The sequence below is a fragment of the Lactuca serriola genome, chromosome 4 (genome assembly GCF_051521515.1).
Source record: "Lactuca serriola cultivar US96UC23 chromosome 4, Lser_US96UC23_V15, whole genome shotgun sequence".
Classification (NCBI taxonomy): Eukaryota; Viridiplantae; Streptophyta; class Magnoliopsida; order Asterales; family Asteraceae; genus Lactuca; species Lactuca serriola.
The window spans coordinates 84,874,191-84,899,424 of record NC_136411.1 but is presented as its reverse complement, the minus strand read 5'-3'; the positions used below and the strand labels follow the sequence as shown (position 1 = coordinate 84,899,424).

General features: G+C 37.2%; 2 protein-coding genes across 4 annotated transcripts; one reads left to right on the top strand and one right to left on the bottom strand.

The window, feature by feature from the left end:
• The first annotated feature begins 1,289 nt into the window (after window positions 1-1,289).
• LOC145102049 (Eukaryotic aspartyl protease family protein) lies at window positions 1,290-4,591 on the top strand. 2 transcript variants are annotated; one of them, XM_079039378.1, is made up of 8 exons: window positions 1,290-1,535; window positions 2,237-2,354; window positions 2,529-2,749; window positions 2,870-3,094; window positions 3,218-3,356; window positions 3,747-3,947; window positions 4,047-4,119; window positions 4,274-4,591. In XM_079039378.1, exons 1-8 carry the CDS (start codon window positions 1,366-1,368, stop codon window positions 4,381-4,383), a joined length of 1,257 nt encoding a protein of 418 aa, XP_078895504.1. In that variant the 5' UTR covers window positions 1,290-1,365; the 3' UTR covers window positions 4,384-4,591. The 2 variants fall into 2 exon arrangements, with proteins under 2 accessions (XP_078895504.1, XP_078895505.1); XM_079039379.1 differs by having other exon boundaries at window positions 1,398-1,535; window positions 2,237-2,367.
• Window positions 4,412-5,757, bottom strand: LOC145102050 (uncharacterized). 2 transcript variants are annotated; one of them, XM_079039381.1, is made up of 2 exons: window positions 5,315-5,757; window positions 4,412-4,706 (listed from the first exon to the last, which is right to left on the bottom strand). In XM_079039381.1, the coding sequence occupies exon 1, from the start codon at window positions 5,725-5,727 to the stop codon at window positions 5,338-5,340; it is 390 nt and encodes a 129-aa protein (XP_078895507.1). In that variant the 5' UTR covers window positions 5,728-5,757; the 3' UTR covers window positions 4,412-4,706; window positions 5,315-5,337. The 2 variants fall into 2 exon arrangements, with proteins under 2 accessions (XP_078895507.1, XP_078895508.1); XM_079039382.1 differs by having other exon boundaries at window positions 4,412-4,647.
• Between the last annotated feature and the right edge of the window lie 19,477 nt (window positions 5,758-25,234).

Genomic DNA, 25,234 nt, shown 5'->3' with positions numbered 1-25,234 from the left:
TTGATTAAACATGATTATGAAAGGAAAAATTAGAGACGTATTGAAAAAATTTGTATGTTGCATGTTGTTGTTCCTATATTTCCAATTTAACTAACAAATTGAAGAGAAATTGCAATCTACAAATTTAAGCACCCACACAATATATTATTCTAAACTTAAACCCTCTATTATTTATTATACATATATAGTTAACTTGAATTCAATCTAGAAATTATCTCACTTGCTGATAATATGAAATATAGCTCATACTACTATATATGTACACAGTCGCATATTGTAGCATTCCTGACACGTCATAATACGAAAATTAATGAGCAATGTTAACAGTTTATAATGTTTCACACAAACCCAAACACGACACATTCTATATCTTAACAAACATTTAGTTTAATTAAAAAAAATATTAAATAAAACGAATCAGTATAAAACCCATCTACAAAGAAAAGAAAAAGAAGTCAAATGCATGAAGCAATCCCATGGTCATGCCTTTATTCCCAAGAAATTACCCAAAGGCATCAGTACATCACCATCAACATATAAATATTCTTTGTATTTCTTTTGTATTAATTTTTTATTCGATTATTATACATAGAATCATATTGTATTAATGCGAATATGAAAATCTGGCAACTTATGAATACTATTAGTATGAATAAATTACGTATTTTTTAAAGATTTTTTAGTATATATCTAAAGTTATAATGTTTATCAATGATATTTATATCAATATAATCATTCCAATAAAACTATTAAACTATTACTTTTTCAAACTTATTCATAATTACTTATATAAATGACTGAACTAATTAATATATTCATATAATTCCCTACTTTTAGTTTCATATTCGAAAATCGAAACAATATCCAACCACTTATGAACACTTTTATGACAGGGCCGCTTTATAATAATATCAAATTAAATTATTCTTGGTTAATTTTAATCAAAATAATTTATTTTTAAATAGTGCATTAATGCTAAAATGATAAATGAAAAACACGTCGACAAAACGACCATTGGTAATTGATGTCTAATCTCTATTAATATTTTGTATCAAACAATATGATTAAAACAAAAGTAATATATATATATATATATATATATATATATATATATATATATATATATATATATATATATATATATAAACTAAAAGGTCTAAAATTTTAATCATAAAAATAAATTAATAATTTTATTTGTTTCCCTCGTTATCAACCAAAGTATCTCTTCCATCCTCTCTCTATATATATAGTCAATATAAACACAAAAAAGCATTTAATAGATAACTTATAAAAAAAAAGAATTATTCAATTATTATTTTTACTCCTATATTTTCTCTATCAAAAAATTCAAACCATAAACATCCGATGAAAACAGGTATAATAGTGGTATTGTGTTTTCTGTCCTTAGCGCTGATCGTACCAACGTCATCGGCTTCCGATGATCGCCGGCAAAAATGGTGGAAATGGCCGTCTACCGGAAAATCAATCTGTTCATCCGTTGTACTTCCTCTATACGGCAATGTTTATCCTCAAGGGTGAGAAGTACTAATTACTCGAATAACTTCATCTCTAACTTTATAGTTTCTCATCGATTCAGCTTGAATCAACGGATAAATTCTTTAGAATTTTGGATTCGACATTTGAATTGGTCGTTGTATTGAAGTTATCATTGGAGAATCTGTCAAAGTGAAGGAAATAGTTAAATTGATATTTTCGAGTTAACTTCATTTAAATCAACAGAATAAATTAGATTTTGTACGAAACGTATCAGTTGATCCGATCGATCAGTAAACTTAGATTAGATAAGCTTCTGGCTCCTTTTTCAAACAACATTTTGACTTAAAATTTTTGATGTAGACCAAAATCAAATTCGAATAATCGATGATAACCACATTAGACTTGATCGTGAATACTAGAAATCCATAAAATTATGATTATGAACTAATAAAAAATTCCAATTAACTTGTATATATAATGGTGTCAATTTGTCATGTGTAGATGCTTTGGAGATTCTTGTTGCTTGTTTTTAGGTGGAAATCATATCATAATTCGTTCTTCATGATTTCTGGCATCGTAATTTTACGCACTTGTTTCTTTTTTGAAATTATAAGTCTGAATTTGACAAGATTTGTAGTAGTTATATGCATATCTATTCTGATGATTATTGATGAATCTAATATATCATAGTTTATGAATATGTTGTATTGATAAATCTAATATATGGTTAAAAAAACAGGTATTATTATGCTCAGATAAACATCGGACATCCTCCGAGGCCTTATTTTGTTGATCCCGACACGGGTAGCGATCTAACATGGCTTCAGTGTGATGCTCCTTGTGTACATTGCACTCAGGTTGTTGTCCATGGTATAATCAGTTCAACATTTAAATTCCTTTCCATTCATACTATATTTCTTAATGGACTTAACTTTGGTAAACTATACCATATATGGTTGTTCATACTTCCTAGTGGATACATTAAGCATTTCCTTTGTTTATGCTTTATCTTTGTGCGTAATGTGTTGTAGGCCCCACATCCTTACTACAGACCAAATAACGATCTAGTTCCATGTAAAGATCCTCTTTGTGCATCACTCCACTCAGGGGATCACAGATGTGATGACCCTAATCAATGTGATTATGAAGTCGAGTATGCTGATGGTGGTTCATCTCTCGGTGTCCTTGTCAACGATGTCTCCCTTCTTAATCTTACAACTGGCGTTCGAATCACTCCTCGTCTCGCCATTGGGTTTGTAACATTTTTTATACAGACTGTGTAATTGTGTCTGACGTGTATTTGACTGGGACTGGAAGTGATGTAAGTGGGATAAGAATTAAATATTTTTTGTTTGTGTTGTGTTGTGGATAGGTGTGGATATGATCAGATCCCCGGTCCATCTTATCAACCGCTTGATGGAGTTCTTGGGTTAGGGAAGGGTAAAACGGGAATTGTATCGCAACTTCATAGTCAAGGTCTAATTCGGAATGTTGTTGGGCACTGTTTCAGTAGTCGTGGAGGCGGGTTTTTGTTCTTTGGAGATGATGTGTATGATTCTTCACGTGTAATATCGACCCCAATGTCACGCGATTATAGGTAATAAGTGTAAAAAAAATCTTACATAGATAAATGATGAAGTTTTTTTTATCACTAAACATTGATAGAAACTTAATGTTTTTTTTTTTTTTTTTTTTTTATGATTTATGAAATGTGTTTCAGGAAGCACTATTCACCTGGGTATGGAGAGGTGATTTATGGTGGAAAAGCAACCGGGCTAAAGAATCTACTTGTGATTTTTGATAGTGGAAGCTCATACACGTATCTAAGTTCCCAAGCGTACGAGGGTTTGCTTTATTTGGTAAGTTTTTCAACTTTAGCTATTATAGAACTTTACACTCTGACTAGGATTTTATCAATTAATCCGTTTCATAAGGCTGTTAGCCATAAAAACGTGAAAATCAAGTCTATCGTTTATAATTAGCGTTTATGAAGCTTGTAAGTTATTAACGTCTTCAGGCTTTTGGAAATTAATCAAAATAAATAAAAAAGGAAACTTTCTTACAACTAATCCCTTTTTATTGTTGGTTTATGCCAACAGAGTGTTTGGCTTATTATTATTATTTTTTTTTTAACGTAACAAGCGCAATAGTCGGCCATAATTCAAGGTTAAAATGGTTATTTTGAACAAATCTAGAAACTAAATGTCATAATTCATTACTCATTTTTGGATGTTATTTCATATTGATAGATAACAAAAGAATTGAGTGGGAAGCCTATACGAGAAGCAGTAGATGATGAAACTCTACCCTTTTGCTGGAAAGGAAGAAAACCATTCAGAAGCATTAGGGATGTAAAGAAGTACTTTAAGCCTGTGGCTTTAAGCTTTTCCAATGGTTGGAGATCCAAAACTCAATTCGAAATCCCACTTGAAGGATACCTTCTTATCTCAGTAAGTCTCCTTTTTCATTCCAATTATTTAAAATCCACCAAACAAAATCAAGTTTTTCTGACTCATGGAATTTGGATTTTCTTTTTCTTACTTTCACAGTCAAGAGGGAGTGTCTGTTTAGGAGTTCTCAATGGCACTGAAGTCGGACTTCAAAACTTCAACATAATTGGAGGTACGATTAGAAAACATTTATTCTGTATTTGACATGCATTGGACTGAGACTAATAACAATAACACAAAAATTGAAATCTTATGTCCCAACTTAAAAGGTGGTAAAGTAGTTAAAAAGGACAAAAATAGTGAAGATTTTTGTGTGTATTTTGTAGATATATCGATGCAAGATAAGATGGTGATATACGACAATGAAAAACAAACAATTGGATGGATTCCTGCAAACTGTGACAACCCACCAAGGTCCAACACAATCATCTTTTGATTGTGTCTCCAGCTACAGAAACAGGCTGTAAATTAAGTGGTTGAGTTTACCAGATTATATAAAAATGTAAAGCATTATACATAGTCTGTATAGGTCTACAAGATTGATTAAAAGGATCCCACTTTCATACTTCATACTTCATGGTAAGGTTTATAAATGTAAACTATCTAAATTATACAAACTTCAAGCTGATTTGTATTTCAAGTAATATCTCAAGTACAACACGCCCATTTTTGTATGCAACCCCAATTATAGGAATGTCATCTGAATACAAAGCAAATTTCCATGCTATAATTTGATAGTTTTTTTCAAAATATAATGTCCTGATAAGAAAAAAAGATAAAAGAAACGATGTGACTGAAAGAAACGAAAGTAAGATGTTGTAATACAGATAAATGAAAGTATGTTAGCTATTTCTTGCATTTGGCCCTTTTATGAAACTTCAAACCCTTCACACAAGATTGAGCAGCAATTTTGTTTTGTTTATTTTGGTTGAGAGGGATAAGACTCATAAGAGTCGAGAATTAAAGGTGCAATTTCTGATCAAAAGAATGTTTGCCAATGTTATCTACCACAAAGCATATTATCTAATTGCATTAAAAGTGCATAAAAGAAACATGTAACACAGTCATAAATCAACTGTTTTCCCAATCTTAAGCAGTTTCACTAACAATAACTAAGAGGTCCTGGGAATTCAATAGCTGTAGACAATGTTGATTCTCATGGCCTTTAAGCTTTCAAGCAATTTTAATCGATAGCTTAATGTTCAATTAGGCAACAGTGTCTACGTGAAAGTAAACGAACTTGCAATTAGACCAAGAACAGTGACTTACGAAACAGAAAACAAAAGCCTACGTAGAGTATAACATCAATTCACAGCAAATCAACATTCGATCTATCTCATTCAACATCACTCAATGATTATGAGTACCTTCGATTTAGAAATGAGCTCATCTATTTGCAATAACGATCAGCCTTCTTCTTCACTCTATCGTCAAGGGCATCCTCAACCGACTTCACCTTCGCTTTCGGATCATACCCGAACTTCTTAGCCTCCACAGGGAACAGATCATCGTACTTCCTGCGTTTCGCCGCATCAATCGTGTAAATACCGTCATCGCCTCCTCCTGATCCACCTTCCGCAGCCGCGGAACCACCACCATCTTCTGCAGTCGCAGTAGCGGCGTCCCCGGTGAGAATTTCTTCGGTGACGTTAGCGTTTTCGTCAGATGATTTCTTGTGCTTTTTCTTCTTCTTTTTATCAATGGATTTGCTTCTTGAAGCTAGGGTTCCTCCTTTGAAGGTCAGCCTGCCCCCTTTCACTCTCTCGTATGCCTCCGACATCGACGCAATGAAAATAAAACAGGCGTTATCTCTCTCCTTTACGTGTAGACGAAATTACATAAATGATCCTTGTAGTTGGTAAAACCGTAAAAGTACCACCATAACTATTTATGGAGAAAATTTAACATGGATGATTTTTATGGTTTTAAATTTTTAATTTTTTAAAATTTGCATCGGTTTTTTTTTAATGGAAAATAAACATTAAGTTTTTTTTTAATGGCTAACGATATCATTAGTCATTACCTACCATAAAACAAAAAACTCAAATAAAAATAAAAGAGTTTAAGCTAAATACAAAAAGTAAACCCGAATATAAAAAGAATATTGAATGCCAACGAAAATTTACCCTACTAGTTTTTGTTTTATTTTTTGTTATTTTTTCCTGTGGTGTATATAGAATAGGGCATGTAATAATATATAGGATTAATTAAATTATAATACTTTAAAAAATTTGAAAATAGATTTAAGGCTAAAAAAATTATAATAACTAAAAAGGATTCTCCGGCGTTGCCGGGGTCGGAAGGTATTGTTTTGTTTTAGTAAAGTAGCATGTTGAATTGAATTGAGATAATTCAGTAAAGGAAGATAAACAATGTCATCTAATTACATAAGTAAAGAAATCTAAATAATTATTTCTTACAATAAATGAGGAAAATAAAGAAATGGTGTCGCAAATTGAACTTTATTGTCATGTATGGCAGCGGCCGGAAAACCAATCCGGAAAATATAGACTGTTGTTTTTTGTCCGTTAATATAAAGGTAATTTGGTATTTTCAGGTAGTAGGGTAGGGATAGAATTTGTGACCACGGGTAAACATATGGACCATTTATGTACTTTTGGCGGCGGTGGTGGTGGTGGTGGTGGTGATGGCAGATGGTGGGCGGCTTTATGGTATTGGACGGGTATTTTTTAATAAACAAAATATTAATTTAAAGCGAAAAAGACAAATATAAATTAATAAAAAAAAATCGGATTAGGAGTAAAAAAGTAATTTCGGTTTCCATCGTTGTCCTCAATGTGTTAAATCTGGTAAACCACAAGGACCAAAAAAGACAAAAATGAAGTAACGTTAAAATGACCAAAATATAGTTGAGAGACCATTTTTCAAACCAGGGTGAAAGGGTTGTTTGTGAACAAAGCATAAAGGTAAATGGTCAATGTTGTAAGTAGAAATACTAACAATATGTAATAAAAGGCGAGGGTTAAGAAAAATTCAAACAAAAGTTAAAGAGTTGTTTGTGAACAAAAGCATAAAGATGAATGGTCAATATTATAAATAGTGGAGGACCAAATGTGACAAAAAATGTGTCACTTTACTGTTAAAAATTTTCAAAACTTTAATATATATATATATATATATATATATATATATATATATATATAGTAACTAAAGTACCGCATACAATCTAAGGGAGGGGGTAATCGACTGCGGATTCCGTTGTGGGTTGGGGCAGTACAAGTTGTATCGTCGTGTAACGACTCCTTCATCGATGGTTCCGACAGGTTGGAATGATTAATCGCATCGAGGGGTTGGTGAACCTGTCTCTCTTTTTTTTACACACACTCACATATAAGCAAGGGATAAATTATTCCTTTTAAGTTGTCACATATATAATTTTTCAATATATAATGTTAATTGTTGGTTAAAGATCAAAACGATATATTTTTTTATTTGCATGTCGTAATCTTTATTGAATTGGTAAATATTTGAACTTTGCTTGTGTCTAATCTAAGCAAAGGGAAAAAAATATTCCTTTTATCCCTCTTCCCTTCCCTTCAGCTCAAATTAAAATTTTGAAAACATTGCATTCTTGTTTTAAGTATGACACACAAAAAAATCAGCAGAGTGTTATTGTTAACATGTTGTCAATTGTCAGATGATAGTAATAAATTGATAAATAAAAAAATGATAGATCGTATCATCCGAGTGGCTCATATCAACCCACCCCGCTGTAAAACCTATGTAAAAGGTCGATATTTTAGATGTTTTAGGGTTTAAACCTTTGACCTCTCATGTATGCAATATTACTCCCCAACCATTATGCTCTCATGATAGTGACTAGTAATAGATAAAGAGATACAAAAATACTCAACCCAAGAAAGAAAAACTAAACCCAAAACTTTGGGACATGTTTTGGGCCAAATAAATGGTCATTAGACCGAGTATGAAATATTTTCTAAAAAATTATACAGGTCAATGATGGTTGTGGTATTAGGGTTTTATTATTAATACATGTATAGTAAAATATTATTTGGGATATTATAATTAAAAAGTTTCTTATGTAATTACTATTTAATTTTGAAAGTGGAAATTATTGATATTGTTTTTAATTTTTGTATTATGATCTGTTTTGTTTATCATGAAATTTGAATATTGTTTATCATGAAATTTGAATATTTTAAATTGTTTATCGTGATTATACTTTTGCAACATTTGTTATATAGTAAGTTAGTTAACGTTGTTAGAAATTAAAACCATTAAAAAAAATTGGATGTGATTGTCACTGGGTGTTAAGTAATGAAAGATTCATTTTGTAGATTTTAACTTGTTAATATATTAAATGCCTAATACTTGCGAGTATGTCCGCAAAACCGTTGGGTATTTATTAACCAGGTATCTAACGAGATGAGGCCAAATTTGGTATATGACTTTATAATTGGGTATGGGCTTGGATCCATCAAAGACACTACAATTCTGGACTATTGTAACTATAAAGTTCCAATCTTGCTATCTAGTTCTTTAGATCTTGTCATTTGGGGGGTTTTGGCACTTTTGGTCCATTTTATAGGTGATCTTGGAGTTGAGTGGACTTCAACATCTTTTGATCAATTTGGAATGTTTCTTGCACCTTATGAACTAGGAAAGTTGTGATCTTTTGCCTTCCCTTTTAGCCATGCAAGTTATCTCGATCATCTAGGCTATTTTGATGTATTAAAGTTTAGATCTTGAAAGATTTTGGCATTATTATGGATAATTTGGAAACTTTATCCATCTAGACATATTGTTGATTCATATCTAAAAGTTGAAGACTTGGACTTAATAGATTGAGTTAAGAAATATGCATTTTTTGGTTCCTTTGAGACTTAAAGTCTACATCTTGATAGTTTGGACCTTCCTTATGGATAAAACTAGAAAATTTATCCATTAAGACATTGGAAATGATCATATATGAGTTTTGGAGCTCCTAAAATTGGAAGAAAAAGGATTAAGCTCCTTAAGTTGTTCAGACCAGTTGGTAAACAGTGTAATCTTCTTATACTGTTAAATTTAAAATCTGTCGAGAATTAGCCGATGGAGTCAAAAGGAGGGTTGTAGATCTTGTCAATACTTATGCGTGAATATAAAAAACGTCAAAAACGGAGCTCATATGCGAAAGGTACGAAATTTAGAAGTCAGGATGGGATGATACAAAGTGGGTGACGTGGCGCGATCTAAGCCATTGCTTCCTCCCCACGCCTTGCCACCAAATGGTGACACCTGGCACCCAACTCGATGAGTTGGAGGCTCAGAACTCGCCGAGTTGAACCATTTTCAGCCTATAAATACCATGCGAGGCTCACTCATTTTCCTCACACCGCAAGCTCTCTCTCTCTCACTCTCTCTCTCTCTCTCTCTAAACCTCCGCCAACCTCTAGTAACTTGTAAGTGCTAGATGAAAGCACCCGGAGTGCCAAAAGGCTCCGAGAAGAAGAGCTTTTGGCTCGGAAGTTCTGCCCCTGTAGAGCCCGGTTCTTAGCCAAACCTCCCGGTTTCGCCGAAGGAAATTATATTGTTAGAATCGAAGCGTTGTCCAAGTTGGAATCATCACTTTAGCAAGTGAGTGCATAGTTATTTTCATCTTACACATACATATGAAGTATTTAATATAAATTACGTGCTATGTGTGCATATTATTTGTGTTCTTGATTTCTATGTTGGATGAACAAAATATACATGTTTTATTTCATTTAAATTGTATATGTATTTTATACCTATAAAAATATTGGGTAAAGATGGGTAGATAAATGATGAGAGATGAAAGATGATATAGATGAACATTGGCAGCTATGGACTTAGTGTTAGATAGATAAACCTTAGCAGCTATGGACTTAGTGCCTTAAAAATGAACATTGGCAGCTATGAACTTAGTGTCTTACAAATGAACATTAGCAGTTATAGATTTGGTGCCCTATAGATGAATATTGGTAGCTATGGACTTACTGTCTAATAGCTAACATCGGCATCTATGGACTTCATGTTTATTAGATAAGCCCCGATAGCGATGGACTTCATGTCTATTCCTTAGGACAATCCTTATGAATGAATGAATGAATGACGATTCTTAGGGTAGATCCTTAAGAATAAAGAAGATGATAGGGATAGGAAGTTGGATTAATTGTTTGATGATGAAACATAATAACTTTATTATTATGGGTTGAAAACCCTATGTACTCACCAGGTTTCCCAACCTGACCGACTCAGATTATTTGTATCCTAGGTGTCGATACGAAGCTACATTACACTTAGAGATTAAAGGAGACGTAGATCACTAGTGTAGATGAATGTAAGGTCTGTGTAGCGCCCCGATTCTCAGGTATTGATTTTTATATAAGTTTTTTTCTTGATTTCAAGGTCTACTCGACGAGTTGGTTGCCCGACTCGTCGAGTAGCAGCGGGATGGTCCACGTGCTTAAGTGACCTACTCGTCGAGTCTAATTAGGGACTCGACGAGTAGGAGCTAGATGATGAAACCCTAATTTATGGGGGTTTTCATCCTATTTAAAGGATCATTGGCCTCCCCAGCCTCCCCTTCACAACCCCTTGACATTTTAAAACCCTAATTCGTGTGTGTATGCTTCATTGGTGTATTTAAGCTTTGAGGAAGGATTTTGGTGAGAAAAGCTTGGGGAAAACAAGTGATTAGAAGCAAGGAACTCGCGGAAATAAAATATCTACTTTAGTTGGCACCCTTTTGAATTTATTAAGTTGTTACCTTGGCTCATTTCTTCCTAGATCTCTTTTGGGTGGGTTTTTAGGAAGCCTTTCTTGTGTTTGAGCTAAGATCTGAAGTTGCAACTTCAGATCTGATCTCTTTTTAGTCTCTAGGTCCATAAAGTTATCAGCTTTGACAAGTATGAGCCTTCCCTCAAGTGTGAGACTTCTTTACAAGATTGGTTTTGTCATTTTAAGACTTTAGAGCTTTGCATGCACGTAAAGTTTGCAACTTTACATGATAAACGTGCCTTGGGAAGTTGGATCTACAATTTGGAACCTTAACATGGCTTAAAAAGCATCTGTATGGATGAAGGAATGAAGGGACTCGGCGAGTTGCATGGTCAACTCGGCGAGTCCGATGAAGATTGTTGTGGGCTTGGCTGATCAGTTGAGTGACTCGGCAAGTCAGCTAAGGTTTTCCCAACCTTCAGACACGTATAGGCTTGGCGAGTTGCAAGAGGAACTCGATGAGTTGGCCAAGGAGTTTATGGCCACAAACCGTAGGAACTCGATGAGTCACTATTGTGACTCGGCGAGTTGGCAAGTTATGTAAGGAACTCGGCGAGTAGCTGAGGGTACTCGACAAGTTTAGGCCAACATGGATTGTTGACCTTGACCTTTGAATTTGACGTTGACCAAGGTTCGACAATTAGACTTCTGGGAAATTTGGGAACTTATGAGCATGGTTGTGTGGCGAATATACGTATTGGAGTTTGAGGTGGTGATCCGAGAGTTGAGCTTATCTTTCGAGTCGACAGTTGCGAGGTGAGTTATTCTCACTATATCAATGGGTCTAAGGCACCAAGGCTGGCCCTTTATATATTTATATCTAATTATGGCATGATATGTTTATTGAGTACATCCTGGTAGTTGGCATGGTGGTATGTTTAGTGGCCTGGTTAGGTCAGAGTTCTGGTTATAGGATGATGTATGTTAGTGACCGGTTAGGTCTGTATCCCGGTTATTGGGATGTTACTATGATTAATGATCTGTTAGATCGATTTGCCTGTTATGATATGAGTTAGTGTATGATATTTATGTGCACATGCTTGTCTGTTTGGGGGTTGGTTGAGGCGGTCCTGCTTTTTGCTGCAAGCTAACATACCCGGTGAGCGGTCCGGATAGGCTGTAGGCCCTGCGAGGCGGTCCAATCATGCCGAAGGCTCAGGAGCGGTCTAGATAGGTTGTAGGCCCTACGAGTCGGTCTAGTCAGGCTAAAGGCTCATTATGCATGTTAATCTGTATTTGTTGATATGATATGATTATGGTTACATGAGTTGGTATTTTGGGGGTATCTCACTAAGCTTTCGGGCTTACAGTTTTAGTTTATGGTTTCAGGTATATCAGGGGATTGTGGCAAGGCCAAGGCATGATCGTACAACTCCTCATATTTTGTTTATGTTTATGGGAAAAAATCTGATATAGACTATTTTGAAAACAAATATGTAATAATTGTTGGTTTTAAATGTTTTGGAAAGTTTTAAATTGGCATGAATTTTATGGGTGTAACAGTCTGTTTATGCTTATGTTTTTGTATTGAAGATGACATCCCAAAGTTTTAATATAAACAAAATACATTTCCTCGAAAATGTTTCGATAATATATTTATCATTTTTTTCTGAGAACAAATACCGCAATATTATTCTTTAAAAACGATACTCTGATTTTAAAATAAGCATAAATAAAAATTTTAAAATGACCATGAATTTGGGGATGTCACATTATCCATTAAGGCCTTGGAAAGGATCAGATCTGAGCTTTGGAGCTCTTGAAATCGGAATAAAATGGATTAAGCTCGTTGTGCTATTCAGACCAGTCCCCACGGTGTGACCTTAGGCTGTCACAGCGTGGCGACTAGGGAAACATCGACTGTTTTGGCATTTTGTGCCCATGACGTGGCCAAGGAAGGTCATAACGTGGAGGATTGTTTTTGGGAATTTTAACCTTAGTTTTGACCGTTAACTTTTTGATTGGTTTGAGTTTTGATCAAACTTGGGTAAAATTGAGTATTTGACTAAGGATTGGTCTCGGTTTGGATTTTAGGAAACTTGGGTTGGTTGTGCTATTGTTGAGGTAACCGTTGAGCTTCTATTGAGTAGTTCAGGTGATTCTCTTCACTGTATTTGTGGGTCGAAGGCACCAATGCCGCCCGTTAAATTATGTTGGTAGGATGCTAGTTGCCTTTGTGACTCTTGCATGTGTTTGTATGTATGTTGGTCGGGGCCCATTATGAACACCGGGGTAGGGCCCGATATATGTATGGTATGTGGTATTTTGGGGAACTCATTAAGCTTTGTGCTGATGGTTTTGTGTTTAAATGTTTTTAGGTGCTTTCGGTTTAAAAAAAAGGCCCAGTCTGATCGCAATGCATCCCCTATAGATTTAATCTACATTGAATGTTTATGATTTCACTTTGATGTTTTGTAACATATTTATTCCCACGTATTCCATTTTGACCTTTGATTTGAGTATGGTTTGCAAATTTAGTCCCAAGGGGCATTTTCGTAATTTTGTGCCAAGCTTGTGTACGTTGGGTGTATGTTGCGTATGTTGGGTGTACGTGGCTAGGGTTCAAACCCTAAATTTTAGGGTTTAGACCATATTTAAGCATCATTATAACCCCATACCCCTTCGTTAAATCCAGCCTCCATCCCTCTTTTGCCCTCATTTCGAAACCCTAAACGTGTGAGTGTATTTTGAAGCTTGAAGAGTCATTTTGGTGCTCTTGGCGGTGAAAGAGGAACCTTGAAGTTGTGGTGCTTCACTCAAGACTTTGGATCCAGCAACTACTCACCTTTTTGCATCTTTTGGAGGTATAAAGCTCAAATTTTGATGAATATTTCATTAAGATCTAGTTCTAGCTTAAAGTTGGCACCTTTTTGTCCTAAATCTTGATCCTTGTGAGTATGGAATACTCCTGGACTTTTGAGTTGTCCTTTAATAGGTTTTAGGGTGTTATAAGTCATAAAAATGTGATCTTGGGTATTAGTTTCTTTCCGTGCATGATCTACTTAATGGGTCAAAAAGCTAGGGGTTTTGATGTTGAGGTCTTAATGGCCATGCAAAACCATAAAGTTGGAAAATTTATGGTTAAGAACATATTTTGAGGGCTAGATATGGATTTTGGACAAATATCTTAAGGATTAAGCTCTTAATGGGAAGAATAGGTGACAATTGTGTATGTTGGGCGTACCAAAGGGTACGATGCACGTACGTGGTCAACCCCTCGACTTTGATCAAACACGTAGTATTCCCCGCGTACGTGTTGAGTACGCCCAACGTACTCACCGAGTTGACCCGGTTCACTCGGTTGTCTTTGACCTGGATTTTGACCAAAGTTTGACCTAGGGGTATTTTGGGTATTTTGACCTTCGACCCATGATACAGTGGAGGAAACCCACGAAGACAATCATCATACTATATCATAAACTAGTGAGTCAGAATCGGTGCCTTCGACCTAGGATACAGTGGAGGAAACCCGCCTCACGTTGCTGAATATATCAGATAAAAGCACTGACTATCCCGAAAATCCTCGCGCTAACAACATCAAATAAAACCCAATTAATAATTGGTCCACAACCCATAGTTGGAATCCCAGTCCGATTGTCTAACACTCAGGGTAAATTTCCATTTTACCCCTTTCCTTACTTGGCCTAAAATCCGAGGCCTAAACCAATAACACCAAAAAGCCCAATATGGTCCAACTTCCTAATTGGGCCCAAAACCCATCATGTGCCTAATCCAAGAAGGCCCCATTTCCTAAAAGACACCCAAATATCCAAATGGGCCCAAACACAAGAAGGACCAAAGACATAAAACTAGGGACCAACAAGGCCCAAAATCCGAAAACCACATCTCATGTCGTGAGACCTTGTTTCTCACGTCGTGAGAATAGTTTGAGGCCAAAAATCCAACTTTTAAGTCCTTAATCCAATAAGCCTTGAACTCTAACTTTCCAAAAGGTCTTATAACCTCTTAATACACTAGAAAATCGATGCTTTTAACACATATGTTTCCAATACATGTCTAGAACTCATTTAGATCCAAAGTTGAACAAAAAACATCCAACTTTCATGCAATGCTCCAAAACTCAACCATTTCCTAGATTTGAACTCCGAGACTCTCCTAAGGCCCTTTTAACCCATAAAGTTGCCAATATTATGGTTTCTATTCACTCAACATGCTCAATCAAGAAGAAAAGTGGTAAAAAAACTTAGATATAGCCTTATATAACCATAAAGGTAGGAGCTTTATCACTTACAATGGTCCAGAAATAATGTAAGGTGATGTTGTTGATGATTCCTTACAAGCCACAACACAATACCACCTTCTTATTCTTCTCCCCCCTCCCCTTCCAATCCAATAGAAACTCCAAAACCACCAAAGATCAAGCAAGGATGGGCACTAGGGTTTTTCTGAGGTGAAAGAGGGTTTGGGGCTGATAAGAAACCCTAAAATGAGGTTAAAGATGCTTAAATACGAAGGAAACCCTAAAAGATCATGGGCTTGATGTAACACTCAAAATTTTCAAACAAAATTTTCATTTTTAAAATTCCAAAAAACATAGTTTTTTAACACCATCTCGTGTCAGATATGTCACAACAAACAAACATAGGGTTGAGATGGTGTCTCATGTACAAAAATTTCCTCTATGTAACTTTATAACATAAAATTAGTGAAATTCAAACTACAGTGTTATTTGAATACATGCGTGCACACATTGTGAATCAAGTTAAAATAGCCTCAGGCAAGCCCAAAACTTGATCTAATAGCTAAGCTCAATCAATTTTGGGCCTTGGCCCAAGAATTCTCGGCCCAAACACTATAGGCCGAAAACCCATTCCTTTGGGCCTTATTGGATAGAAAACCCTATATGGGACCCAATTAAGCCCAAAAGCCATCCATACTCTCCAAAACCGCAAACTCTTGAAGGAAATAGGGTGTTTTCGGCCACCCTAAAACCGAAAACCCCCTTGAGTAGCCACCATGGCCAAAAACCCTATGAAATTTCGGTTGGAAGAGACAAAAAAAGGCAAAATGACTTGCCACCTCATTTTTACCCCACAAACAAAAAAACATTGGACCATCACACTCCCAAGAAAGCTTCACATCAAACATTAAAAAGTCAACCCCCGTCCTCTTCTGTTTGCGGCCGAACACACACACACACGCACACCTCACAATTTCATTTCCACCCACTTTCCTCTCAAAAAATTCCTCCCATTCCTCTCTCAAAAATTCGTGTGTGTGCCATATTCAAGGATTCTTCTTCATAAACTTGGTACGTTTCTTGTAAAACTCTAGAGCTTATATACTTGTAGTGTGAAGATCATTCCATTTACACACCCATTTTTGTGTGTATGCTTCTTAGAACATCATCCATTTCGAGTGGTCTTCAAGCTACACAAAGCTAGGCTCAACAATTTCTTTCTTCTTCTTCCTACCACACGAAATCAATGTGAGCTTCATACCCACATCTTTTTGTGTTTTTCATACTTTTCGTGGGGAGAATACAAGTCAAGTCTCGTTTATCCTTTGGTTTTTTGCATGCATCATAGTTATGGGTTGAAAATGGAACAAGTACTTGAATAAAAAGGTTCTTAACGTGTGTTAAAATCATAAAGTAAATGTTGATGACATCCTTGTGTTCTAAAAGTTTGTGGTCATGTTTGTACTCTCAAAATGGCAAACATATGGGTGTTGTGCCCAAATATGTTTAACTTTTGGACATATGCATTTTTAACTCTCATACTTTACACAAATCCTTGAAGATAATAAATCTCAACGGTATTATATGTGTTTGAAAAAATCGTGACATATTAGAGTCAAACAAAGTAGAATATTTTGTGTTACAAACTTACAAACTGGTTATGAGGTGTTAAACAAACCACAAAGCTTGCTGTTTTACTAAAAATAAGTCTTTTTATTAAAATAGTCGTAACTATGTGTCACTATGTTGATGGCTTAAAACCTAAAGTATTATACTAGTTTTACAACATATGTTACTATTATATATGTTCGTTAAGGATTATTTATAAAAAGGTATTATAAATAATTTAACCAAAATGGTAAACAAAACATTATTTATGACAGAAAAATTTGCGTGTCATCATCTGCATGTCATAAAGTTTTTAAAGCATGAGAAAGGAACTGTATGTCATAAAAGCTCTAAAACATGTGTCATAAATTTACACTAGTAATGTCCTTTTTCACCATTTAATAATAGGAGTCAAAGTTCACATAAATCCGTTAAGGCTCTAGTGAGACACTGTCTTCACCGTACCTACCTAGCGTACACCTTAAGTCTTGCATTATAAATACAGTCTCCTGAAGGGAGAGCGTTGTGTATAGATCTATACGAGATTGAAAACCTCACACCTCAGATGTTCACTACAGTTAGACCGGCAAGTCTAGGGTGACAAAAGTTTACCAACTCCGGCGCCTGAAGAACGTCGTTCAGGCATAACAGTCATATCAAGCATGGTTATAAGAAATCACTTAGGGATTAACAATACTATCTTGATTTACGGGAAGCCTATACTTCACTGATTTTATAAAATATAAAACTACAATTTTACTCTCGGTATACTATTGTTTCCACTACTGGTCTTGGGTTTAAGACCACTATTTTTTTATACAATAGAAAATATTGGATTTTTTAGGAACTTACTCTTTACCGTTAGAAACAAAAGAAAACAAAGGACATGCATGCACATATTCATAGTATTGGAACGAGACTTACAAACCATTTTCATAGAAAATATCGGATTTTCTAAAGTCGTACAAACTATTACAAACAAGGATGTTATAAATCTTTTCATACAAATATGCTTATGAACTCACCAACGTTCAATGTTGACGATTTTCAAAATGACTTGTATTCTCAAGGAACCAGTAAGCAGGTACCTAAGAACCAGATTTGCTGTATTTTGGAATTTCATACTTTATGTCACTTTTGTGTAATTTCATGAACAACCACAATATGTAAACAATGTATGTTGATATTTCTTAAAGTATGCTATTGGTTGCTATGTTTAATTCATATTCAATTGTTATGATGCTATACAATGACGTCATCCGCCCCCATACATTTTCGCTGTCCTAGTTCGGGGGTGTGACAGATTGGTATCAGAGCATTAGTTATAGTGAACTAGTATATCTAACCATACAAGATATACAACTATAAATACAATGGGACTAAAACACTATGACTAAAAGTATACTTTAAAAATATAAGTATTTTATAAAAATGTACATACATACATGCATATTAGAAAATAATAAGAAGAGTTGGACATCGCGACTAAACCTAGACGGTTATGTAATCATATCTAGGGTAAATATAGCATGATCAACTATATTTTTCTGATATATGACCAAAAGGGTCTATGAAAAAAACATAAAGACATAAAATATTATAGGAGTATTTAACATTTTGTGAATCTTTAATATGTCCTCTTGTGCTTATATATTCTCGTGCAGACGCCATGGCAGGCTTCCATCACCCAAGAGATCCCTACTTCCCCAACCAAAGGAACAGGGGATGGATAGAGGAGGATCCGGAAGAGGTCATGAAGGAGTTTGAAGAAGAGGAGATCGATGAAGAGATCGATGAGGAGGTCGACGATGAGGAGGAGGATGATGATTCGAATGTCGAGTCTGAAGTTATCGACCCTCCTTATATGGTGAGGGAAAAAGTGCACCGATTGGGCTACAATGACCCTACGCCCCCTAGGCATACGATCTGGAGTGATGGAGCCGACACTAGGGACAACGTCCACCATTCAGGATGGAGCGAGGGTTTTACGACCTTCGCCATGGAGGGCCAGCGGACCGAGCACTTCCCGTTATGGTCCGGTGGATTACAGACATCGGGGACCAGACTCAGACGATAGCCCATCGAGTCATGGAGATGAGGTCTGCTCTGGAGGTCACTACCGCACACACTCGAGATCTCCAGAGGGATTACTACCCCATGGATCAGCTCGTCGAGGACCTTACTACTGCACGAGCGGAAGTGAGGGAATATCAGGAGAGGCATGTTGCCTGGAGGAGAGGGTGCGGGTAGTCGAACGCAATTTGGCCGAGCTGCAAGGCACCTCTACATCATCCTAGGCACCACAGGGGACGACTCGATGTGAGTAGGATCTATCCTACTCACCAATTAATAGACTAGATGTTTGAGTATGCGTTAGTGCTACCCCTTTTCTTTTCTTTTATGCATGTAGGACCGACCCTATGTCTAAGTGATTATACTATTCGTAGGGTCCTTATGCTGTCAGATTATTGTCATGATGTATTGTAGACCTTATAAAGGTCAAAAATTCCAAAAAGATATGTATCAAAAATTCATTGTTAATGAAACAAGCATGTGTTTTATTTATGGATGTTGTTATCTGCTATGTCTTATATATTCATTTTTATTTAGCAAAACAAGATTTCAATTGTATGTACAAAATAACGATCGATAATCACTATACCTGACATTTTTGAATGCGATGTTCCATTATCCTCCGCGTAACCTTATCAAAAAACTTATCAAATTCCACATGTGGCAGTAGAATTCCGCCACAGAGATATATTCGACGAAGGAACAACGAGACAGCACCACTGCCGCCGTCGCCTCCACCACCAATGGATTCGGCCGCATTCTAGGCAGCGGTCATTGCGACTCTAGCTCATATTAACAACAATGGTGCCAATGGAGGCAGAAGCGGGAATGGTACAGGTAGCTCCAATCAGGAAGACAACCGAGGTCAACCAAAAGAATGCACCCACAAATATTTTGTCAACGGCAAGCCTAAGCCTTTCAACGGAAGCAGAAGTGTCATCGCCCTAACACGGTGGTTTGAGAAAATTGAATCAATGTTCGAGATATGCGCTTGCCTCGAACTGAGAAAGGTGAAATTTGCAGCTTGTACATTTGCGGATTGGGCCCTTACATGGTGGAACGACCATGTCAAGGCCCTGACCCTCCCGGTAGCAAATTCCATGAGTTGGGAGGACCTCAAGATTCTGATGCTCTTCGAGTACTGCCCCCAAGGTGAAGTCCAGAAGTTAGAACAATAACTTTGGAATCTTACCATGGAAGGTTCAGACCAATGTTTTGAAAACCGGACCGGACATCGAACTGGTCGTCTTACTGGTCTGATGGTTCAAGTGGTTCGACCGATTCAACCGGCATAAAAAAACCGGTTAAACTGGATATATATATATATATATATATATATATATATTACGTGGTACGATTAGATCGAATAAGCCTTTCTGGAATAAATACTCGGCCGCTTGTGAACCCTTGGGTACTGTTTTATTCTGATTAGTTGATAATTTTACTATTAGTTGGGAATTTTGTGAAAGGTTCCTGTAAAAAGTTTCATTAACGCCTAATATATATATATATATATATATATATATATATATATATATATATAAATAAGGATTTTGAAATCTTAAAATGAAATAACAATATCTTATTTCTATTAATTTATATCTACTCTTAAAATTCTATTATAAAGGTAACAAAAAAGTAAAAAAAACAATAATACAAATATTAGTTAGTATTGAAGGTTGGAAGACGAGTATGCAAATTCAATAGTGATTGTTTACTGATTACATCCCACATCGTTAAAAAAATAAATTGGGAGGGTCTGAGAGTTGTATAAAAGGACAAGGCACCTCAAGAGTCAGTCAATGCAAAAATGCATCTCACCCATTAAAGTGTGGGCCCCTCTACTTGCAGTTAAAAATTTATAATCGGTTCTTTGAGTAAACCGATTTTTTGTCCGGTTGGACCAGTCTGGTTTTAGTCCGGTTTTGATCAAACCGCCGGTTTTTTCCGGTTTGGTTACATGGCGATTTTTGGGCCTTAAAAAACCGGTCTCCACATCGGTTCCCGGTTAAACAAGTTCAACCGGCCAATCCGGTCCGGTTTTCAAAACCATGGTTCAGACATCGAAGCGTATACAACCAGATTTAGCAAACTGACGATCTTGTGCCCCATAATGATCACATCGGAGGGCAAAAAGATAGAACGACTCATTTGAGGCCTGTCTCCCTTGATCCAAGGGAACGTGATTGCTGTCAACCCCACAACATTTGACAGTGCCAAGCGCCTTGCCGAAAAAAACTTATTGATTATGAGGTATAGAAGGGCACGATGACTCCTGCAACGGAACCAAAGAAGGGAAACGAGAACAAGAGGAAGTTTGGGAACAAGAAGAAAGGACAACCAACCCACGAACCCTCCAAAAAGCAACAAATAGTGACGGTTCACGCCGCTACTACTCCTGCCACATCAGATCCCACGAAGCAATATGCCGGAAATATGCCAAAATGCGACAAATGCCCCTTCCACCACCATGGAGCCTGCACGGAGATGCAATGCACGACCTGCAACAAGAAAGGACACACTGCCCGATACTGCAAGGCACCGACACAACAGAACAACCAACCCAACAACACTGGGGCAAGTCAAGCGTGTTATGGGTGCGGAGAGACTGGCCACTTCAAAAGAAACTGTCCCAAGGCCAACAATCTGAATGCAGGGGGAACAAGCAGAGTCCTATCAATAGGACATGAGGATGATACAAGAGATCCGACGGTAGTCACGGGTACGTTCCTCCTCAACAACATATATGCATGCATTTTATTTGATAGCGGGGCAGAAAGAAGTTTTGTGAGTCATAAATTTAAACACTTACTTAATCAAAATCCCCAAAAATTGAATGAAACTTTCACGGTGGAAATGGATAATGGGGAAACCAAAACAACCAACCACATATTTATAGGGTGAACATTAACATTAAATCATCACTCATTTCCAATCAACTTAATGTCGATTACTATTAGAAGCTTGATGTGATCATCAACATGGATTGGTTAAGCCCCTACCGTACCGATATTATGTGTTACGAGAAGGCCATTCATCTTCACCTACCTAACAACGAAACCCTGATTATCTACGGTGACAAACCCGGTGCAAACCTCCATCTCATCTCGTGCATCAGGGCACAAAAAAGTGCTTGCACAAAAAGAACCATGCCTTCTTAGCCCATACGGTGGATTAAAAGAAAGAAGAAAGGGACATCAAGTACATCCCGAAAGTGCGTGATTTTCCCGACGTGTTTCCTGAAGACCTTTTGGGAATACCTCCCGATCGACAAGTCGAATTTCGGATCGACTTGATACCCGAAGCCACACCAATCGCCAAACCGTTGTATAAACTAGCTCCTACAGAGATGTAGTAGCTTTCCAGTTAATTGAATGAATATCTAGACAAGGGGTTTATATGACCAAGCTTCTCTCCTTGGGGAGCTCCATTCTTGTTTGTTAAAAAGAAGGATGGTTCGTTTCGCATGTGTATCGATTACCATGAGCTCAACAAGCTCACTGTCAAGAATTGATACCCTCTTCCCCGGATTGATGATCTGTTTGACCAGCTGCAAGGAGCAAGTTATTTTTCCAAGATAGATCTAAGGTCCGGATATCACCAACTACAGGTCCAAGAAGAAGATACTCCTAATAACGCCTTCCGAACTCGTTATGGGCATTATTAATTCATGGTAATTCCCTTTGGTCTGACAAATGCACCAGCGACATTTATGGACCTGATGAACCGATTCTGCTGACCCTTACTTGACAACTTTGTGATAGTATTTATCTACGACATACTGGTTTATTCTCGAAGCAAGGAAGAGCACAACCAACATCTACGACAAGTTTTGGAAACGCTCAGAGCGGAGAAGCTGTACGCGGAATTCTCCAAGTGCGAGTTTTGGATTCGCAGAGTGGATTTTCTGGGATACGTGGTCAATGAAGAGGGGATACATGTGGACCCTTCCAAGATCAAAGCAATTGAAGGTTGGGCAACCCCAAGAACCCCAACGGAGATCAGGCAATTCTTAGGCCTCACAAGTTACTACCGGAGGTTCATACATAATTTCTCCAAGATTGCCAAAGCACTCACCGCTTTAACCCAAAAGGGTGTACCCTTTATCTGGGAGAGGAAACAAGAAGTTGCCTTCCAAACTTTGAAACAAGCTTTATGCAGCGCCCCTGTCTTGTCTCTCCCAGAAGGGACAGAAGACTTTGTGGTTTATTGCGACACATCCAATCAAGGATTAGGTTGTGTACTTATGTAGCGCAGAAAGGTTATAACCTATGCGTCAAGGCAACTAAAGACCCATGAGGTGAGTTATACCACACACGACTTGGAGTTAGGAGCAGTTGTGTTTGTGCTAAAGATTTGGAGGCATTACATCTTCGGTACAAATTGCACCATCTACACGGATCACAGAAGTCTCCAACATATCTTGAACCAGAAAGAGCTAAACATGAGGCAATGATGATGGGTTAAGCTGATGAATGATTATGAATGTGAGATCCGTTACCATTCGGGGAAAGCCAACGTGGTGGTTGACACCCTAAGCAGGAAAGAATACTCGGGTCGCTGAGTAAGAATGCTAACAATGACCATCCATTCCCACTTGTCTTCGAAAATCAAGGAATCCCAACTAGAATCCTTGAAGGAAAACATCGCAACTGAAGCCTTGTGTGGGATGGACAAGAACCTTACGATCAAAGAGGACGGAGCTTACTACCTCATGGACCGGATATGGACCCCAAATTTTGGTAGGTTCAGGGACGTGGTCATGAATGAAGTGCACAAGACAAAGTACTCCATCCATCCGTGTTCCGAAAAATTGTATTTGGATCTCAAACAACAATATTGGTGGCCGAATAAGAAAGCCGAAATTGCTACCTACGTGGGCAAGTGCCTGACTTGCGTCAAGGTGAAGGTAGAATATCAAAAGCCCTCGGGACTCCTACAACAACCGGAGATACTCGAGTGGAAATGGTAGCGAATAACAATGGATTTTATAACCAAGTTGCCCAAAATGACAGACTGGCTGGATGCCATCTGGGTGATTGTCGATCGGTTGACCAAATCCGCATATTTCCTACCAATAAATGAAGTGTATAAAATGGAAAAACTGACCCGGGTCTACATAAAGGAGGTTGTGAGACTGCATGGCGTGCCAAAATTTATTATATCTGACAGATATAGCAGGTTTACATCGTGATTTTGGCAATCACTCCAGAGATCGTTGGGAACCCAACTCGATATGAGCACCGCCTACCATCCCCAGATAGATGGACAGAGTGAGAGGACCATCCAAACCATAGAAGATATGCTAAGGGCCTGTGTGATAGACTTTGGCAAGACATGGGATGTCTATTTGCCACTGATTGAATTCTTGTACAACAATATCTATCACACGAGCATCAAGGTCGCTCCTTCGAGGCTCTATATGGATGACAATGCAGACCACCTCTCTGTTGAGCGGAGGTAGGAGACACACAATTGTCAAAGGGAGGGGTATCAAACAACACTCTAACCAGTCCCGAAATCATCAGAGAAACGACTGAGAAGATCATACAGATTAGGGAACGACTAAAAGCGTCCAGGAACAGACAAAAGAGCTACGCGAATAAAAGACTAAAGCCTTTGGAATTTCAAGTGGGTGATCGCGTACTGCTAAAAGTATCTCCTTGGAAAGGGATGATATGCTTTGGGAAGCGGGGAAAGTTGAATCCAAGATACATCAGACCATTCAAAATCCTTACCAGGATTGGTCTGGTGGCTTACAAGCTACAATTGCCATCAGAACTCAACAATGTACACCCTGTCTTTCATGTGTCAAACCTAAAGAAATGCTTATCTGACGAGACTCTCGTTGTCCCGCTTGACAAAATCGAGGTGAATGAAAATCTCCATTTCGTTGAAGAACAAATAGAAATTATGGACAGAGAAGTGAAACGAACAAAACAAAGTCGCATTCCCATTGTGAAGGTCCGACGGAATGTCAAGCGACGACCCAAGTTCACCTGGGAACACGAAGACCAAATGATGCAGAAGTACCCCCATCTTTTCCCTAGTTCTTGAAGGATATTTTAAAACAAATTTTGGGATGAAATTTCCTCTAACGGGGGGATGATGTCAAATCTAGCAAATTAGGGTTTAGATGGTGTTTCATGTACAAAAATTTCCACTATGTAACTTTATAACATCAAATTAGTGAAATTCAAACTACAATGTTATTTGAATACATACGTGCATACATTGTGAATCAAGCTGAAATAGCCTCAGGGAAGCCCAAAACTTGATCTAATAGCTAAGCCCAATAAATTTTGGGACTTGGCCCAAGAATTCTCGGCCCAAACACTATAGGCTGGAAACCCATTCCTTTGGGCCTTATTGGACCGAAAACCCTTTATGGGACCCAAATTAAGCCCAAAAGCCATTCATACTCTCAAAAACTGCAAACTCTTGAATGAAATAGGGTGTTTTCGGCCACCCTAAAACCGAAAACCCCCTTGGGAAGCCATCATGGCCAAAAACCCTATGGATTTTCGGTTGGAATAGACAAAAAAAAAAGGCAAAATGACTTACCGCCTCATTTTTACCCCACAAACAACAAAGCATTGGACTATCACACTTCTAAGCAAGATTCACATCAAACATCAAA

Coding starts and splice junctions, on each gene's coding strand:
- LOC145102050 (XM_079039381.1), bottom strand. CDS start 5,727: ATGTCGGAGGCATACGAGAGAGTGAAAGGGGGCAGGCTGACCTTCAAA.
- LOC145102049 (XM_079039378.1), top strand. CDS start 1,366: ATGAAAACAGGTATAATAGTGGTATTGTGTTTTCTGTCCTTAGCGCTG. Junction 1,536..2,236: donor GGCAATGTTTATCCTCAAGG/GTGAGAAGTACT, acceptor TTAAAAAAACAG/GTATTATTATGCTCAGATAA. Junction 3,095..3,217: donor CCAATGTCACGCGATTATAG/GTAATAAGTGTA, acceptor AATGTGTTTCAG/GAAGCACTATTCACCTGGGT.